Source organism: Apostichopus japonicus, chromosome 8, assembly GCF_037975245.1.
Source record: "Apostichopus japonicus isolate 1M-3 chromosome 8, ASM3797524v1, whole genome shotgun sequence".
Classification (NCBI taxonomy): domain Eukaryota; kingdom Metazoa; phylum Echinodermata; class Holothuroidea; order Aspidochirotida; family Stichopodidae; genus Apostichopus; species Apostichopus japonicus.
The window spans coordinates 31,663,923-31,685,237 of record NC_092568.1 but is presented as its reverse complement, the minus strand read 5'-3'; the positions used below and the strand labels follow the sequence as shown (position 1 = coordinate 31,685,237).

The 21,315-nt window shown below is 37.6% G+C and overlaps 1 protein-coding gene across 1 annotated transcript; it reads left to right on the top strand.

Moving 5' to 3' along the window:
• The first annotated feature begins 5,438 nt into the window (after positions 1-5,438).
• On the top strand, positions 5,439-17,236 carry LOC139971590 (uncharacterized). Its single transcript, XM_071978209.1, has 8 exons — positions 5,439-5,871; positions 9,764-9,880; positions 10,229-10,344; positions 10,806-10,962; positions 11,495-11,705; positions 12,516-15,459; positions 15,950-16,048; positions 16,201-17,236. The coding sequence occupies exons 3-8, from the start codon at positions 10,242-10,244 to the stop codon at positions 16,434-16,436; spliced, it is 3,750 nt and encodes a 1,249-aa protein (XP_071834310.1). The 5' UTR covers positions 5,439-5,871; positions 9,764-9,880; positions 10,229-10,241; the 3' UTR covers positions 16,437-17,236.
• Positions 17,237-21,315: the final 4,079 nt, after the last annotated feature.

The window sequence follows — 21,315 nt, the reverse complement described above, 5'->3', positions numbered from 1 at the left end:
ATACGTTCAATAAAATCATCCGTGATGGTAGAATACAACTTGACGGATTTATTCAAGTAGTCTAATTGTCCTTTAGAACAGGATGATAACCAAACTGGGCCACAGTACACAAGGAAAGACAGCACCGTTGTCTGAAAAAGCCAAAGCTGCTTATCAAAATCTAAGCCAAAGCCGGCGAGCCTACGAATACAATATAATCTCTGTTTAGCTTTTGCTGCCAAATTATTCACGTGGGTATTCCAAGTAAGCGAGCTGTTGTAGGTTAATCCAAGATATTTAAAATCTGACACAACCTCAATCACATTATTGTCAATGTACAATGGGGCATGACTTTGCACTGCACGAAAATCAACAATCATTTCCTTGGTTTTCTTACCATTAATAAGCATATAATTATCCTTGCACCAATTCACAGTATACTCTATGGCTGCAAAATAATTTGTTAGACATTGTGGGTTTTTATCGGTGCACATCCCAATTATGGCAGTATCGTCTGCATACTTCAAGATATAAACATTGTCATAACAAGAGACTAATGAATCAGTATAAATTTCAAAAAGTAATGGGGACAAGCAACAACCCTGTGGAACACCAGTGTTAATTACGAGAGTATCACTGTTGACACTGTTACAGTGAACAAACTGTGTACGATTAAACAGGAAGTTATAAAGAAGAATAATTACATTGTTACTGACATACGCCTTCATAATGTCCAGTAATTTAGAACAGCAAATGGTATTAAATGCAGAACTGAAGTCCATAAAACAAATCCTTGCATAATTACTAGGAGTGTCCACATGTTGACGTAGAATAGTGTCCAGAAGCAGGCAGGCATCCTCCGTCGATCTGCCACTGCGGTATGCGAATTGGTATTTGTCCAGTGATGGAATACAGTTCAATATTTCGCTACGAAGAAGTTTCTCGAAACACTTCATTAAAACACTGGTTAGTGCAATAGGTCTATAATCCTTATTTCCAGTTGGGCGAGATAGTTTCGGTAATGGTATGATCTTGCTCTTTTTCCAATCACAAGGTATATAACCAGTCTTAAAACAATGAGCATATAACATGTAAACAACTTGTGCGAGTTCAGAGTGGCAATATTTCAGTAACCATCCGGGAATATTGTCCGGGCCACATGATGGAGATGCCTTACACGATCTTAGAACGGAAGTGACGTCATCCAGCGTGAAGGGTGGTTCCAGGGTTCCGTCCACTTCTGGGAGGTCGATAGGTTGTTTTGGTCGTTCGAATCGACAGAAAAACTTGTTTAGGTCACCAGCATCAACAGTTGTGCGATCGGCTTCTACGTCATTACAACCCATCATGAGCTTCAGTCCATTCCACATTTCCTTTGGATTTGTTGATGCCTTGGACATGACTTTATCTTTATATTGCCGTTTGGCAGAACGAATTTCGCTTCTGATCTTAGCATTAACTGTCCGCAGATCAATATTGGTTCCCAGTAATCCATGTTTTTCTTTCAGTAGATTTTTAACTTTGTTGTTCATCCATGGGTGATTGTTTGGGTATGTCTTGAAGTACTTCACCGGCATAGTTGTTTCGATACAAAACTGAAGATATCCCGTAATCACATTCATGGTGTGATCAAAATCGTTCCAGTCAGTTAAGCAGTTCCAAACTGTCGTTTCCAGCATATGACGTAACTTGTCTAATGACTCCTGGTCATTAAACATGAGACGGGATTTGACGACAGGCTTGTCCCTTTTGAATTTTGTAATATAATCCGGTTTGAGATGAACAGTAGAATGATCCGATCCTCCCAAAGGTGGCAACACCGAACACCGATACAAGTTCTCAATTGAAGTGAAACATTGGTCCAGAGTCTGATTGCCTCTTGTATGGAGTGTAACTTGCGGAAAAAGGCCCTTCAAAATTCTCCGGTTAAAATCTCCCAATGATATGATAATTCCATCGGGATGTTGTGCTTCACAGACCCTAACTACGTCACTAATGGTGTCCAAAGCAACCTTACTCTCTGCACTTGGTGGAATGTAAACAACTAAAATGTCTATTGCACTGATTTCTCTAGGTAGGTAAAAGGGACGGCAAATAATTCTTAAAAGTTCCAAGTGTTCAGAGCAAAACGTCTGTTTTATCGAGACGTTATTGCACCATTTTTTATTAATCCGCGTTATAAGTCCTCCACCCCTGGTTTTCCCGCTTTTACCTGGGTCACGGTCGGCCCTGCATAGATGATAACCCGGTATGTTCACCAAAGTGTCCGGGGTCGAACTTCGTAGCCATGATTCGGTCACTGCAATGATACAGGAATCGCGTATTTTCTGGATCGCTTTGATATTTCCAACAAGTTCGTCGTATTTATTGTTGAGCGATTGTGCATTGAGTAATGTTATTGAAGGAATCGGGATTTTTCGGAACTTTTCCCTTCTACCACCGCGTACACCTCGTAGTTTCCGCCGAATGGATTTCAATAATAGCACATCACAGTTCTCGTAAACGGATTTCAGATAACTATTGTGTGTGGCTTTGTGATTACGTAGTGCCAGTAGCTGCTCTCTTGTATACCGTACAGGCATAGTGTCAAACAATAATTGATTCCCCGCGTATTGTACGCTGTACGTGATGATATGTACGTGTACACACGTAATGCAAACAGGCGGCTAGGCTAAAGGATATGAAAAAGTTTACAGATAAAACAGACCAGTTTTGATGCAATTACCTCCGAAAGTTCTGAGTGGAGTGATAATATCCTTCACCACCTTGGAAGCTACTAGATATATAACGACTGCAGACTGGATGAGTCCAATTGTAGTTAAAAACTTGAAAATTTGCGAGAGCTCGTAAGTCCTGGCTGCCGCGGAGCAGCGCCCTTTGATAGCGCCCTTTGATAGCGCCCTTTGATAGCGCCCTTTGATAGCGCCCTTTGATAGCGCCCTTTGATAGCGCCCTTTGATAGCGCCCTTTGATAGCGCCCTTTGATAGCGCCCTTTGATAGCGCCCTTTGATAGCGCCCTTTGATAGCGCCCTTTGATAGCGCCCTTTGATAGCGCCCTTTGATAGCGCCCTTTGATAGCGCCCTTTGATAGCGCCCTTTGATAGCGCCCTTTGATAGCGCCCTTTGATAGCGCCCTTTGATAGCGCCCTTTGATAGCGCCCTTTGATAGCGCCCTTTGATAGCTCGTATCGACGTAACACCATACATTATATGACAAGACGAATGCTATCTTACAAGATGTTCAACAATTGGTCGTGGAAGAGAGGTTTATCTTTGGGTCATATGAACTCTAATGACAATGTAGAAGAGTACCATAATGCATCTTGCCCGGTCCAAAAAGTTATTGACCAATTCAAATGACAATACTTCATCATTTCTTAAATTAATGTAACGGGCCCTGTAAAAATCCCTTTAGGCCCTAATCAAGACCAGCACGCCTGGACCACCTAAACCAATGGGTCATATCAACTCTAAGACATTGTAGAAGAGTTCCATAATGTGTCTTGCCCGGTCCAAAGAGTGCTTGACCAATTTAAATGACCACTACATCATCACTTTAAAAGTGGTGTAACGGGACCACGAATAAGAAGCATTTGGGCCCTAATCAAAACCAGCACGCCTTGGACCACGCAACCAATGAATCATATCAACTCTAAGACATTGTAGAAGAGTACCATAATGCGTCTTGCCCGGTCCAAAGAGTGCTTGACCAATTTAAATGACCACTACATCAATACTTCTTAAATGAATGTAACGGGACGTGAAAAAAATTAGCCCTAATCAAAACCAGCACGCCTTGGACCACCCAAACAGTGGGTAACATGAACTCTAAGGACATTTTAGAAGAGTACCATAATGCGTCTCACCCGATCCAAAGAGTGCTTGACCAATCTTAACGACCACTAAATGATCACTTCGTAAATTAATGTAACGGGACCTGAAAAACACCATAAGGCCCTAATCAAAACCAGCACGTCTAGGACCACATAATCAATGGGTCATATGAACTCTAATGACAATGTAGAAGAGTACTATAATGCGTCTTGCCTGGTCCAAAGAGTGCTTGACCAATTTAAATGACCACTACATCATCACTTCTTAAATTAGTGTAACGGGACCTGAAAAAACCCTTAAGGCCCTAATCAAAAACAGCACGACTTGGACCACCTAGCCAATGGTTCATATGAACTCTTATGACAATGAAGAAGAGTACCATTATGCGTCTTCCCGATCCAAAGAGTGCTTGACCAATTCAAATGACCACTACTTCATTACTCTGATTCCTAAGCCGTATAAGGACCATGCATAACGTTATAGCTAACTATAGACCAATTAGTATCCTTAACACTGACTACAAGATTGGAGCAAAAGCAGTAGCTATCCGGTTAAAACGGGTCGTCGACAATACTTTTGGGGATAACCAGACTGGTTTTATCAAAAATAAGTTTATTGGGGAAAAAATTCGTTTTGTGCTGGACCTAATCGATCACACTACCACAAATAACATTCCGGGTCTTTTGTTCTTTATTGATTTAGAAAAAGCTTTTGATTGTATCGATTGGGATTTTATTGACCACACTCTTATTTATTTCAACTTTGGGAACAGTTTTCGACGATGGATCAAAAACACTCTACACTGGTAGTTTTCCTGTGTTCTAAATAATGGTCATTCGACAGGTTTCTTCCCTATTCAGAGAGGAGTAAGGCAAGGTTGTCCCCTTAGCCCGTACCTCTTTATTCTATGTGCAGATATTTTAGCCAAAAAAAATATTTGTGCCAACACAGTCAAGGGAATAAACATATTTGGCCGGGAGATTGAAGTACTGCAGTATGCCGGCGACACCCCATTCTTCTTAGACGGTACCCGCAACAGCACTGTTAAGGTGCTGAATACCCTTAGAGAATTTTCGACTAGCATCAGGTCTCAAAATTAATCTCAGCAAATCCCAGTTTCTTCCCCTTGGTCCTTTCATTTCAAATAATCCAGCTCATGTCAGTGAATTCAATATTTTGATTACTAATGCTCCTATTAGATATCTCGGTATCAACTTTACTCACAAGGGTAACGATCTCTTTCGCTTAAACTATGAGCAGAAGCTATATCTAGGCTGAAACACCAGCTTAGAGTTTGGAATACCTGGTACATGTAGGTCTGAAAGCTTTGGGAACATCAAAATTTCGGGCCCGTTTTAGGGCCGGGTGGACCCATATTTTATTTCCACCTCAAATGCATTTTGGGACACATTCTCTCGGCCCCAATTTTTCGGGCCGAGTACTTTTAATAATTGTGTCGAGTCCATTCCATGAAACTGCGTAATGACATACAACACTTTAACATTCCACTAAGGAAGGACTCATAGTGCCTGTTGGGCTCTTTTTAAAATAAACCCTTCTATAGTTGGCTTCTCCTTTTTGGTTTCGATGAAATCGTAACCTATGCATTCATGCAGGCGGAGAGTGTGTGTATGTGTGCGTGTGTGTGCGTTAGCAATTACCCTCAACCGCGGACGAAAATGTGAATACACACCCGTCAATCGCGGACGCCTCGGGAAACGCGGACGGTCCCCGATTGTTATTACAATGGGAACAGTATATTTTGGACCTAATAGTGGCGCTATTTAATTATTTCGTGCCTGTAATGCTGGTCCACGATTGAACCGTACAGCGTATGTTGCAGTGTATCCAGTGTGTATGTTATGTCTGTCAATAGTACATTGTGTATCAACAGCGCCCTCATACACTTCCACAGTATGTTGGTCCAGGCAAGCTGCGTGTTTGCGCGCGTTTTTGTTACAAGCAAAGATTGTATGTTACAAGTTACGTACCCGTTCCGTGCACTGCACTACACAAGTTACAACGAGTCTATAGACGCTTGCCTCATCAGTTATTCGGTGAGTAATGAACAGAATGTCTTTTTTTTTTTTGGAGTGTCTCGGTTTGATATGATTCCGATGTGCAGCACTGTCAGCCGAAAATAACAGTGCTACCTAACTCTAATTGTAAGAACTTAGTATTTTAAGTTTCATTGAAGGCTAGGCCTAGTAATAGTATTACTATTAGTACTATTACTACTTCCGTGGCCGGCCTCTATCAGTATCACTGTTAGGCATAGTCTAACTCTAGTCTAATTGAGGCTATCATTGATTGACTATTTTTGGCCGAGGCTTTAGGCCTCGAATTTCAAATATATCAAGTAGGACTTTCTAAATGCGATTAGAAAAGATAAGACTGAAGAAGCTAGGTGCAGGCCTAGTATTTTTCAGCAAGTTGAATTCATAGTGTAGTTTGTTTCACTCGTTTCTTTATCAAATAATTACATGGCTACAGTACAGTAGGTCTAAACCAGCCTAGCACTGAACCCTTCTGTGGGTTCACCTCTCTATGTTCTGTGTTCCTATGGTACATTAATGGATGTGTATCTCCCCTATTAGATAATCAATCTTTTAATTGGTGGAATGTGTAGAGGAATGCTTAACTATTCAATGCCAAATGGTAATTAAGTTGTATTTATCTGCTCTCTATATCACATAATTACAAAGGATACAGTACAGTAACTTGTATAAGTCTAAACTTGCACAATTTTCCTTTCTGTTGGTTCACCTCTCTGTGTACTGTGTTGCTATAGTATTGGAGATATATGTCCTAGTTTATGGTAATTGTTAAGTCATTTTCACCTGTCTCATTAAATAATTACATGGGCTATAGTACAGTAGGTCTAAACAAGCACAATTTTCCCTCCTGATGGTTCACCTCTGTTTGCTGTTTTCCTACGATAATGTTTGGAAGATACAACCCCTATTAGATAGTCAATCTTTACTATGTTGATATTCATAGGAATGACCAACTATTTTATGTTAAATGTTTAAGTTATATTCAACTGTCTCATTATTAAATAATTGCATGGCATTAATACAGTAGGTTTAAAAGGCTAGCACAGTTTTCCCAACTGCTGGTTCACTTCTGTGTGTGCCTGTGATGATATTTTACACTAAATGGCAATTCATATTCATCTGTTAAATTATCAAATAATTGCATTTCTACAGTAGATGTAAACTAGAACTGCTTCCTGTGTGTTCAGTGCCTGTGATGCTGTATTGTAGATATATGTCCCCTATCAGATAGTCAATCTTTTACTGTGTTGACGTTTCATAGGAATGTGTAACTTATTTACGCTAAATGGTAAGTAATATTCATCTGTTTCATTAGCAAATAATAACATGGGATACAGTACAGTAGGTCTAAACTAGCACAGTTTTCCCTTTTGCTGTTTCACCTCTCTGTGTGTTGTGTTGCTATGGTACATTATATGTCCCCTATTAGATAGTCAATCTTTCACTTTGTGGAATGTTTACAGGAATGCTTAACTATTTTATGTTAAATGGTTAGTCAATTAATCTGTTTCAATATCAAATAATTACATGGGATACAGTACAGTAGGTCTAAACTAGCACAGTTTTTCCCTTTTGCTGTTTCACCTCTGTGTGTGTTGTGTTGCTATGGTACATTATTGTAGATATATGTCCCCTATTAGATAGTCAATCTTTCACTTTGTGGAATGTTTACAGGAATGCTTAACTATTTTATGTTTAATGGTAAGTCAATTAATCTGTTTCATTAGCAAATAATTACCTGGGATACAGTACAGTAAGTCTAAACTAGCACAGTTTTCCCTTTTGCTGTTTCACCTCTCTGTGTGTTGTGTTGCTATGGTACATTATTGTAGATATATGTCCCCTATTAGATAGTCAATCTTTCACTTTGTGGAATGTTTACAGGAATGCTTAACTATTTTATGTTTAATGGTAAGTCAATTAATCTGTTTCATTAGCAAATAATTACCTGGGATACAGTACAGTAAGTCTAAACTAGCACAGTTTTCCCTTTTGCTGTTTCACCTCTCTGTGTGTTGTGTTGCTATGGTACATTATTGTAGATATATGTCCCCTATTAGATAGTCAATCTTTCACTTTGTGGAATGTTTACAGGAATGCTTAACTATTTTATGTTAAATGGTTAGTCAATTAATCTGTTTCAATATCAAATAATTACATGGGATACAGTACAGTAGGTCTAAACTAGCACAGTTTTTCCCTTTTGCTGTTTCACCTCTGTGTGTGTTGTGTTGCTATGGTACATTATTGTAGATATATGTCCCCTATTAGATAGTCAATCTTTCACTTTGTGGAATGTTTACAGGAATGCTTAACTATTTTATGTTTAATGGTAAGTCAATTAATCTGTTTCATTAGCAAATAATTACCTGGGATACAGTACAGTAAGTCTAAACTAGCACAGTTTTCCCTTTTGCTGTTTCACCTCTCTGTGTGTTGTGTTGCTATGGTACATTATTGTAGATATATGTCCCCTATTAGATAGTCAATCTTTCACTTTGTGGAATGTTTACAGGAATGCTTAACTATTTTATGTTTAATGGTAAGTCAATTAATCTGTTTCATTAGCAAATAATTACCTGGGATACAGTACAGTAAGTCTAAACTAGCACAGTTTTCCCTTTTGCTGTTTCACCTCTCTGTGTGTTGTGTTGCTATGGTACATTATTGTAGATATATGTCCCCTATTAGATAGTCAATCTTTCACTTTGTGGAATGTTTACAGGAATGCTTAACTATTTTATGTTTAATGGTAAGTCAATTAATCTGTTTCATTAGCAAATAATTACCTGGGATACAGTACAGTAAGTCTAAACTAGCACAGTTTTCCCTTTTGCTGTTTCACCTCTCTGTGTGTTGTGTTGCTATGGTACATTATTGTAGATATATGTCCCCTATTAGATAGTCAATCTTTCACTTTGTGGAATGTTTACAGGAATGCTTAACTATTTTATGTTTAATGGTAAGTCAATTAATCTGTTTCATTAGCAAATAATTACCTGGGATACAGTACAGTAAGTCTAAACTAGCACAGTTTTCCCTTTTGCTGCTTCACCTATCTGTGTGTTGTGTTGCTATGGTACATTATTGTAGATATATGTCCCCTATTAGATAGTCAATCTTGACAGTGTTGATGTTTCATTGGAAATTGGAACACTTAACTATTGTATTTTAAATGTTTAAGCTATATTCACCTTTTCATTATGTAATAATTGCATGGCTACACTACAGTACATAGGTCTAAACTAGGAATGTTTTCCCATCTGCTGCATGAACTTTCTGTGTGATGTGTGCCTTTGGTATGTGTGTGTTCAAACTAACACAGTTCACTGATTTTGCTGGTTAATACCACTCTTAACCGCTGGTTCAAGAATACATTTCTACTGTACTGACAGTGTTCATATAACAGTGTTCATGTATTCATAGGAATAAAGATGTATTGTCAGTTATATTTTAGACAGCTCTAGGTAAAATACCTTTAATTTTCTGAAATACAGATTTGTACCCAGCAGTACGTAGGTCTTTGGTCAGATGGATAGTAACAAGCACCTGTAGTTAGCATATTAAAGTCCTATACAGTGAGAACACTATCACACATTGAGTATTGACACTTAATATACAGCCAAAATGGAAAGTGCTGGGGTTGCCATGTAAAATGATTTTACCCTTCAGATTGCTTGTTCCCTTTATAGACAAATGGTAAATTTGTAATGACTAAAATTCAATGGATGTGTATTTGCATAGAACAATACTGCATGGCAAGCTTAATTTAGCAATGATGTTTCTATTCAGATAATATTAGTATTAACATGAATTGGACCTAATAGTAGTACAGTTTGACTAGATTTTGTTTGAGTTTTCCATTTCTTCTTCTTTTTCTCTGCAATGCAAGGAATGAAATGTGCTGGTGAATGGACATTGGTCATCAGTTTAGCCGCCTTACTCATCAGTCTGATAATCATCATAGTCTACTTGATGATAATATACATTGAAGTTGCCATCAAACCTGGTAAGAAAATAGTATCCCATCACTTGTGTACACTTGTGTTTGTATAAGTAGGAAGGAAATTTATTTAGGGATGATGCTGAAACTACCTCCGAAAGTTTGATTTCTCTAGTTTTTTTTTTTATTTAGTAACAGTAATATCCAAGTATATTGTTAACTTTCCCCACTTCTATCATCATTTTATCATCATGTTCTGCAGTGAGTGTTTGAATGAGCTACCATTTTCTACAGGAAAAGAAGAAATATGGATTACCTTTAAACTACTGTACCTCAATCTAATCTAAAATACATTATGACTTCTGTGAAAAGTAAATTTGAAAATGCTGCAATTAAATGAATTATTTTTTTCAGGTTGACACACAAAATGAGGAGGAAAAGAAGAGAGAAACCAGAAGATGTTGCCATTTCCATGGTTAAACGAAAAACTGATAGAGATGGATTTTATGTAAAAGAAATACCACAAAAAGGTATCAAATTCAGTTTTATACTTCTTGTGCTGTAATAAAGTAAGAATACCTTGACAGAAGTACCCACAAGTTTGTGTAGTGACATATTCACATTTAACATAGGACTATTTAGCAATGGCATAAATAGTGAGTGAAAACAACAGGAGAGTGACAATGAACCTAAGTGAAGAATGGGGCGAGGAGGGGAAAGGATCATTGGAGAATTAAGGAAAAGATGTTCTTCTTGGATGTTCAAGTAGTATGGATGTGGTGTGAAGGCATATTATTGCACACCCTTTCGACTGAGGCACAGAATGAGTGGCTATTAAAATTTACAGCTGGGTTTTGAAATTGTGTGGTTTTGAAACTCTTTCCCAATTTGGGTTCATTTTGTTGAATGTTGGGAAGGTGCAGCTAGTGATCTTGATAGAATGAGCAGTGAATTTTGTAAAAAATAACTTGGATTTTCTTCTCTGTTCTAGGCAGAGGAGTGTTTGCGAAGGTCAAATTTACCAAAGGAGAGTTTCTACTGCAGTATGCTGGGTCACTTCTGTCAGTTAATGAAGGAGATAAGCTTGAAGAGGAAGAAGGGTCATCAGGCTTTAGATTTTTCATTTCATGTAAAGGAAAGGAGTTCTGGTGAGTTGAATACCAAATGATTCTTTTGTGAGAACATGTACTATTCTACTCTTTAACAAATTGTTAAATTGTCTGCCTGAGTGCAAATGTAAAGGAGTTCGCCAATTCATCTTGAACAGCATGCTATATATTTGAAACACTGTTTGCATGCAAAATTGTTTGCTGCATACTTCTAGTACTACAGTCGAGTCAACATGGTCAAATACAGAAATAATAGCACTAAACATATGTAATTTGTGGTTTAAACAGTTCAAATATGGGTAAATAATTCACATGCATAAGCCTGAAGACATATTAGCTGTTCCATATTTATACAGTAGTCAAAGCAATGAAACCCAAACTCCAATCTCTGAAGTAAATTGTAATCCTGAAATTGTTGAGTTTTCATTAACGTTTTACATTTGTGTCTGTAGTAAGTGACATGTCAACAATCACTCATCTTCTAATCAAACTATTAATCCTTAAAGTGACAGGATTAATCAAGAGTAGACTTGATGATATTTCATAATATGGACCTTATTTTCTTAAATAGTATTGATGCAACAGAAGAACGAGAGACAGGGCCTATATTGGGACGGTTGGTAAACCACGGAGAGAAAAATGAAGTAAACGTGAAGCCATCTATTCTTGATTTTGAAGGCACACCAGTAATATGCCTTTTTGCCCTCACTGACATAGCAGAAGGTGAGGAGCTGCTATACGATTACGGTGTGTCTAATCTACCCTGGAAGCAGCAAGCTAAGGTAAAAATTGAGGTTATACCATAAGGAAGACTTCTGTTACTGGGAATCATGAGAATGAAACAAGTGTTCAACACTTCACATTGCAACTTTAAATCTAGAATACCTTTGTGAGAAATTCCTTTGCTTTTCTATGAATAAAATGCAACCCAGTATAAGTAGTCTTCTACTTCATGAAAGTGAATGTTTCAAAACGTTTGCTATTCTTTAATATTCTTGTTGTTGCTTGAAGTAACATATGAAGTTTACTTTCATGTCAGTTTGCTTTGTTTATTGTATTCATTATAATGTTAATTATTATGAAGAAGCTATTCTCAGCTCAACTGTAAGATAGGTAACTTTGTACATAGTTCTCACCAAAGTTATAACTTTATAGTTTGCCATAGTATATATGCTATCTGGCTTTGTGTTTAGCACATTCATACAGCAAAGTAGTGGAGCAAATATATGGAACCAATCAACGTTGCAACTCGTCTTTCACTTTTAATTGAATTTCTAGGATATTCAAAGACATCTCATTTAGTTGCATCACTTTGAGAATAATCTATAATATTTGCTGTGTATGTATGCTGATTGTGTCAATATAATATAAAATGTGCTCAGGTAATGTAGACAGACAGTAAAGAAACAACCTACTTGAGTTTTGTTTCTTAAGTTATTGACTTTATTCATCAGCATTAAGTAGTTCTGACTGATTTATCAACTCAGACAATAATTCAGTCAGGTGAAACTATGTTGAAACTATGATCATCACCGAACGAACTCACATTACTCAGACTTAAGGATGTATACTAACTTTGCTGAATATTACAGGCACATAATGAAAATGGATCAACATCATCTGTGGCAACGGGGATATCAGCATCTCTCAAAAAGGATATTTTGTCATCGCTGGAAAAGAGAGTTACAGATCAACACTCTGAGTTAATTTCGTCAGTCATAGACACAGAAGACTCACCAGAGAGCAATGCATTAACCAGTGACCCCACACCAATGACTGAGAGTGAACAAAATGAGAAGGAATCATCATCTCCCACAAAGATATCAGCTGAAGGACTTGAAACATTTTCGTTGGTGATGGACACTAAAGAACCCTCATATGGCGATGTCTCAACTAGTGACTCACAACCCATGAATGCTAATGAACAAAACGAAGAGAGATCATCATCTCAGGAAAAGGACATATCAACTATAGGAACTAAAATAAGTTCATCGGTAATGCACACTGAGGACCCCTCAAACAGCAATGCCTTAAACTCTGGCCCACAACCCATGACTGTTTCGGAACGAAATAAAAAGGGATCATCATCTCCAGACAAGGACATAACAGTTGAAGGACCTGAAATATGTTCATTACTCATGGACCCTGAAGACCCCTCAGACAGCTCTGCTTTAACATCTGATTCACAACCCATGACTGCTGATGATATGAAGTTTGCACCAAAGATTTTGATGAAAGAGACTCCAATGAAGCATACTGAAGTAAGCTCTTTGGTCCTGAACTTGGAAACTGAAAACGTTTTAAAAGATGCATCTCAATTACTCAATGAAAAGAGTCCACTTTCTTTGGAAAAGTATATGTCAGACATAGGATCTGAAATACGTTCCCTGATCATGGACACTGAGGACTCCTTGGAATGCAATGCCTCAACCATTGATTCTCAACTCATGACTCAGGACATACCTGCTAAAGGGCCTGAAACATGTTCCTTAGTCATGGACAATGAAGTCTCTGAAAGTGATGCCTCAACCAGTGAGTCAGAATCTGAGTCTTCTCATAGTGATGACTATGTGCCTGAATCTGATTATTCTGAGGATGGAGAAAGTTATGTCATACCCTTACCTCGATTCACACAGAGGAGTGGTTGTGTATCTAGCTCTTCAAGCAGAAAATGTTCATCTCACAATACAAAACAGAACTGTGAAGAAGAAACTGATTGTGTATCCAGCTCATCAGACATTATCAACCAATGCTCTCAGGAAAAAACCAGTTGTAACTCAGCATCATCAAGCAGATCATGTGGGATTCAGGTGTTGCAAACAAATAATGGTAGAAAAAGGAAATATGATAAGAGTGCATATTGCCCATTTTGCCAAACAAGCCAAGCAAAATTGCCTCGACATCTCTCTGAATTTAAGGAACATAAGGATGAGCCAGAAGTTATTCAATGGCTGGCAACTAAAGATCCAGAGCTGAAGGCTAAAAGACTTACAAAAATGAGAAATTATGGAAACTTTGTACACAATGCAAAAGTAAGGAAAGAAAACCAAGGAGTTTTGATTCCAGTTTACCGGCCAAATTTCACGGCAGACCCAGATGATTACTTACCATGCAGTGATTGCTTTGGCTATTATGCCAAAAGTGATCTGTGGAAACACCGTTGTCCATTTAGAAAGCATGTAGGCGCACAAAATGCAAAACCAGCAAAGAGGAGGAATTACATTAAAGAAGGGAAAATGATGTTGCCTGAATTTGGCCTAACCAAGATAACTTCAGAAATCTTTTCGAGTCTTAGATGTGATGAGGAAGGCGTTGCACGTTTCATTAAAGCAGACACGTTAACCAGACAGCTGGCAGAAAAGCTTGCCTTGAAACTTGGTCATGATAAAGACCAGTATACATATATTAGAACGAAATTAAGAGAAGTTGGCCGCATGGTAGTTGAATACAGACAATTGACTGGTGAAAGTAATGCATCATTAACCGACTTGATCGATCCAAAGAAGTTTGTAGCTGTTGTAAACGCCACACGCCAGACATCAGGCTTTGATGCTGATAGCCACCTTTATGAGACACCAAGTCTAGCACTAAAAATTGGTCACAGCCTGAAGAAGTCTGCAGAAATCTTAAAAGGTGATGCTCTAATGAAAGGTGATTTTGACCTTGAAAAGCGAAGCAAAGCCTTTATTGAGCTGTATAACATGAAGTGGGAAGAGCTTGTTTCAACGCATGCTTTGAGAACTCTAAATGAGAACAAGAGAAATGAACCAAAGTACCTCCCAGTCACAAGTGATATTGTCAAACTAACCAAGTACCTCAAAGACAAAGTTGCATGTGGAGTGAATGTACTGAAGAATGAGTCAACAAGTAAACCAAATGACGCAAAACATACCTGGAAAGACCTAGCTGAAGTGACCCTCGCCTCCTTGATAGTGTTCAACCGAAAGCGATCAGGTGAAGTTGCAAAAATGACGACATCAGACCTAACCAAATGCACAAAGGGTGGTAATGGAGTTGCGGTGGAAGGATTATCAAAATTGGAACAGGAGCTATGCAAAGTACTGTGGCGAGTAGAGATAATCGGAAAGAAAACTAGAACTGTTCCAGTGTTAATGACAAACGAGTTGAAGGAAGCATTGGATCTACTCTACCAGAGAAGAAGAGAGGCTGGTGTTTTGGAGACAAATCCGTACATTTTTGCAACATTGCACAGTGAAGGTCATATCAGAGGACCTGATGTGATTAGAACACATGCCAGGAATTGTGGGGCGATCCATCCTGAGTATGTAACATCGACAAGCCTTCGCAAGCACATTGCGACAGTTTGCCAAATAATGAACTTAAAAGACAATGAACTTGACATCATTGCTCGTTTCATGGGACACGACATTAGGACACACAGAGAATACTACAGATTACCTGATCAGACGTTGCAAGTGGCAAAAGTGTCTAAAGTCTTGTTCAACATAGAAAATGGCAACCTCCAAAATGTAGTTGGAAAGAGCTTGGATGAAATCCAAATACAGCCTGATGAAGGTGATAATACTTTCTTGTTTTTAGTTGGAAAAAGCAGCAGACTGTTTTATTATATTAAATTCTGTACTCGAAGTAGTAATGGGAAGAGCGATGATTTGTCCTGTATGTTAGAAGAATCCATCATTACACCCTTCATTACATTATTCATCAGTACATTAGAGAGGTGTAATTGATCTGAACACATATTTATCTACCTGCATTAATGCTTATCAGGTATCTGTTAGTTTGTGACTGTAATGTCTAGCCTTGGAACATGAGAACTCGGCGTTCAGTCATTTCAATGATGACCTTTAAACATGATATTGAAACACTTCAGCTTTAAGCTGCACCTTTGTCTAACGAACAGCCATGGTAGTAAGAACTTCATTAAATTTCTTTTATGAAGTGATCTCACATGCATTGCAAGTAACTGTAAATAATTTGAACTAAACTTTTTGCCAAACAGTACTAATGATGATGTGCTAATTGGTAACAATTATCCACTTTCCAGAGGTCCCACGTGATGAAGACGTTGAAGATGATTACAGTACTATTGCGGTGTCATCCACTGCATCCGATTACACAGACTCCAAGGTCAAAGCAAGTGAAGGTATGCAAATGCTATCAATTGTGAATTTTAAAGGTTATTACAAGTTGTCTTTTGTAATGTGTGAGAACTTCAATTTGCAACAAGATCATGAAAAAACTTTCACACAATCTTTTATAAATCTCATTATATATACATGTTATTAAATTGATCAGGTGTAAAGAAGACAAAACAAAACACAACGAAGAAGCCATGGACCACAGAAGAAAAGCAAGTTGTAGCAAGAATATTCAAGAGCTGCTTTTTAAAGAACAATCTTCCTGGAAAAGACAAGATCATGACAGCTATACATGCTGAGCCAACACTACAATCTAGGACGTGGAGGAACATCAAAGACTTCATTCGAAACCAAAATAGAAAAAGCGATCCATTGAGTTTTGTGACACTATAGTACCTTTGATCATGGTCTTTGCATTACTGTTACTATATACTACACTTATACTTTCTTTCAAATAAAGCCTTCTTGTTCCTGCTCAATCCCAGAGAAAAAGATTGTGAAAGACCTTCCAAAACTTAACATGCAAATAGTCAAGTCTTTGATGCATTCATTGAGGTCTATATTGATGAGTACCTTTTAAGTTGTTTTATGCATTAAAGGTTTATCAGTTGCGTTGGTGACAATGGTGATTTTGTAATACACTATGATTAGTTTACCAATTATAGTATTGGTAGTTAATATGTATAAGTAAAATGATGGGTGGAGTATTTTACCAGTAACATTTTAACAGTCAACTTGTCCTAGATATCCTTTTAAATTTACAGTGACATTGTAATCAATACAAGAACAAATAGTTTGTGAAATAATCCTATGATATGGTTTCATCTGTAGATGGTAGCATCATCCCTTCCCTTCAATATGGTGGGTGAACCAAGAAGGGTGTGAAGGAGGGGGGGATGGTGGAGAAGTAAGAGAGGTGGGTGCTTAACTCTAATTAAAGTAAATGTTGTTGTTTATATAGTTTTAAAGTTAAAGTGTTAAGATAACATGTTTTACGTTAAAGATAAAGTGTTTAAAGTTTAGCAAGGTGTGTTATCTACACATTTTACCAGTCACCTTTCTAGATATCCTTTTAATTTTACAGTGAAATTGTTATCAACAAAAAAACAAATAGTTTGTGAAATAATCATATGATATGGTTTCATCTGTAGATGGTAGCATCATCCCTTCAATATGGTGGGTGAACCAAGAAAGGTGTGAAGGGGGGGGGGGGGTGGTGGAGAAGTGAGAGAGGTGGGTGCTTAACTCTAATTAAAGTAAATGTTGTTGTTTATATAGTTTTAAAGTAAAAGTGTTTAGATAACATGTTTTACATTAAAGATAAAGTGTTTAAAGTTTAGCAAGTTGTTTTATTTACACATTTTACCAGTCACCTTTCTAGATATCCTTTTAATTTTACAGTGACATTGTTATCAATACAAGAACAAATAGTTTGTGAAATAATCCTATGATATGGTTTCATTTGTAGATGGTAGCATCATCCCTTCAATATGGTAAGTGAACCAAGAAGGGTGTGAAGGAGGGGGGGGGGGGGATGGTGGAGAAGTGAGAGATGTGGGTACTTAACTCTAATTAAAGTAAATGTTGTTGTTTATATAGTTTTAAAGTTAAAGTGTTTAGAAAACATGTTTTACGTTAAAGATAAAGTGTTTTAAAGTTTAGCAAGCTGTTTTATTTACACATTTTACCAGTCACCTTTCTAGATATCCTTTTAATTTTACAGTCACATTGTTATCAATACAAAAACAAATAGTTTGTGAAATAATCATACGATATGGTTTCATATGTAAGTGATAGCTTCAACCCTTCAGTATGATGGGTGAACCAAGGAGGGTGTGAGGGGGGAGGGGGTGGTGGAGAAGTAAGAGAGGTCGGTGCTTAACTGTAATTAAAGATTATATAGTTGTTTATATAGTTTTAAAGTTAAAGTGTTTTAAAGTTAAAGATAACATGTTTTAAAGTTGAAGATAAAGTGTTTTAAAGTTTAGCAAGTTGTTTTATTTACACATTTTACCAGTCACCTTTCTAGATATCCTTTTAATTTTACAGTGAAATTGTTATCAATACAAGAACAAATAGTTTGTGAAATAAGCATACGATATGGTTTCATCTGTAAGTGATAGCATCATCCCTTCAATATGGTGGGTGAAGCAAGGAGTGTGTGAGGAGGGGGGGGGGTGGTGGAGAAGTAAGAGAGGTGGGTGCTTAACTGTAATTAAAGATTATATAGTTGTTTATATAGTTTTAAAGTTTTAGTGTTTTAAAGTTAAAGATAACATGTTTCAAAAGTTGAAGATAAAGTGTTTTAAAGTTTAGCAAGTTGTTTTATTTACTTATTTTACCAGTCACTTTCTAGAGGGGGGTGTGGAAAAGTGAGAGGGGTGGGTGCGTTACTCTAATTGAAGTTGACAGGATTGCAGATTTGTTCCTTTAAAGTGAAGTTTAATGTTATAAAGTTCACCAAGTGAAAAACTTTAATTTTGTTTCATTAAGTGGCATTTAAGAATAGCCCTAGTATGTGGTTACCATACCCTGCTCTTTAACATGACAACAAGTGGTAGTTTATCTCATTACTTCAATATTAAATACAAGTAGGACTTGTGCTGATGGATTGCCAACCTGAGCAAGGATTCACTTTTGTGAGATATTAAAGGGACATTGTACCTGAGCTTGTTCATGTGTTTGCTTGCATAGTTGGCATATCATATAATGTCTCTTACTACTTTATTGCTGTTGGTAGGCCTATACTTGTTGTGGTCTGTAATGAATTATTCACATAGAATAGCAACAGGTCATACGACAATGATGAAGGCATGTAGCGCCACAAGTCACTTTCTGCAACTTGTAGATCTGCTGTATTGGCCCAAATATAGTGTTGTCATGTATGATTCATTGTAGTTTACTTTTTAAGAAGCCTCTGCATTGTTCACAGTGCATACATGCAAAGAACAAGTGAGATGTGACGTTACCATGTGTAAAGTCTCTATAGATATGGTAAATACTCTAAAGGAGCTGCATTACATGACAATACATGTGAACTGGAACAACAATTTGTACATTGTTTATTGTCTATTTGTACATTGTTTTTTGTCTATGCTGTACATTTCATGATTCTTTGCATCGGTAAAGGTCAACATTGGAGCTCAAACCTAATTCTGAAGAGATGTTTTATTTCCTACTGAGCTTTAACATTTTGTAGACTTGGACCCCGCCACTGATTGTGTCATGAGAATGTCAGATTAATTTCTGAGGCTTCACTGGTTAGCTGTTTTATATGTCTTTCTAAACTACACAAAAGTTTACAGCTCAATATAGTTTAGACAAACAAATGATTATCTGTTACATATATGTACAGAAATAAAACCTTTCAGCAATGTAATACTTCCATGTTTGTAGGATGCTTTAGGCAGCCATATGTTACAAATAGCTGTGATATCCAGAGGTTGTGCAAACACGTCCCCGCTTAGATTTTGGAAAACCCTCTGCTTAAGTGTGCACATCCACAATTGGATGGTATTCATTAAGTTCATAGTTGACATTGGGAACTTCCGCATTATAAACGCTGTGTCCACAATTGGATAGTATTCATTCAAATCCACAGTTAATATATGGAAACTCCACACTAAAGACACAGCATGTCCGCAGTTGGATAGTATTCATTCATATCCACAGTTGATATGGGAAAACACCGTACTATAAGCTACCGTGTCCTCGGTTGGATAGTACGGTATTCAGTGTCAATATTTCAACAGTTGAGATATGGAAAATCACGTTGATCGCCAGTGATGACTAATTATGATGTTAACGTGGCACTTGTGTTATTTACATGTACAGAAAATATGCCTTTAACAGTAGGGTGGTGGTTTGAGCTGTCACGTGTTAAAAATATCTTGCATATGGAGGATATGCAAACATGTCCCTGGTTAGAATTGGGAAAACTACTACGGTGTTTCCAGCATTGGATTGCCTTCCCGTTGTGTCCACAGTTGCAATGTGCTAATTCACACTATACCCTGTCCACGATTGGATAGTCCGGTATTCCCATGATGTCCACAGTTGAATTGTGGAATATCACATATTGGTATTTGATAATAAATAATGACTATTCCTAATGTTTGTGTTCGGAAATTATAGGGTGGTGGTTTGAGCTGTCATGTGTTGCAAGTACCTGGCATATACAGATGCTATGCACACATGTCCCCAGTTAGAGTTGGGAAAACTCTACGCTAATGTGTCCACAATTGGATAGAATTACCTTCGCATCCACAGTTGGTATGTGGAAAGTACACACATTATTGTGTGTCCACGATTGGATAATATATTTTCATTATGTCCACAGTTGCATGTGGAAAATCACATAATGATAATTGATCGTAAATGATGACAAAAATAAACAAATCAGGTATTTACATAATGTTTTATTAACAATCAAGGAAGTACGCTTGTAACCTGTAAACAATAACTTGATATGAAGACGTCCACACTTGCATAGTATCAACATATGGTCCCCGATTGAGGGCATTTACATGTATGGGTGTGTGTGTGTGTGTGACGCCTGGCTTGTAAACACGGTATCTCAAGTAGGGAAGCTTGGACCAATCTAATATTTGGTGTATATGAGTGCCACATTGAGTAGATGTGCCCTATTTTTTGTGTTGCCTGTGAAGGTCACCAAAGGTCAGTTAGAGGCCAAAAACCAAAATATTAAAACAAGCAATAACTCCCATTAACAGGATCCGACATGGTTGATATTTTGGGACCAGTTGTGAATGGGGTAAGGGATCATTTCAAAACATAACGGTCATGTGATCCAAGGTCAACAAAGGTCAATCAGGGGTCAAAAACTAGTATTTTTGCAATAACTTGAGAACCAAATGTCCGTGAAGGTTGGGAGTTACGCTATTGTAATCAGGGAGTCGAGCCGCATCTAGGTGACCTTTGACCTCAGGTTGACCTCCGGTGACCTTTATCAGTTTTTTGGGTTATTTGAATTTTCGTGGCCATAATCGGATCTCAAAGGTACCTTCCGATCAAAATGATCCATAGTTGACCCCTGTGCGACCTTCGTGTGCGAAGTTATCAGAGGTCAATGTTTTTGTTTTTTAATAAGTACAGTTAGGATGGTCGCACAGACTTGTCATGTTGCTTTTTGGAATCAGCGTGTCAAACTACATCTGACCGCGAGGTCAAAAGGTCAAAGGTCAAATCTTAAAAAATATGCTCATTTTAGGAGATACGGGGCAAAACAAAACAGAACAAAGATAAGTTTAAA

Excerpts from the sequence above, each read along its gene's own strand:
- LOC139971590 (XM_071978209.1), top strand. The coding sequence starts at position 10,242 with ATGAGGAGGAAAAGAAGAGAGAAACCAGAAGATGTTGCCATTTCCATG. Across the intron at positions 11,706-12,515 it reads CCTGGAAGCAGCAAGCTAAG|GCACATAATGAAAATGGATC; the intron begins GTAAAAATTGAG and ends TGAATATTACAG. Across the intron at positions 16,049-16,200 it reads CAAGGTCAAAGCAAGTGAAG|GTGTAAAGAAGACAAAACAA; the intron begins GTATGCAAATGC and ends TAAATTGATCAG.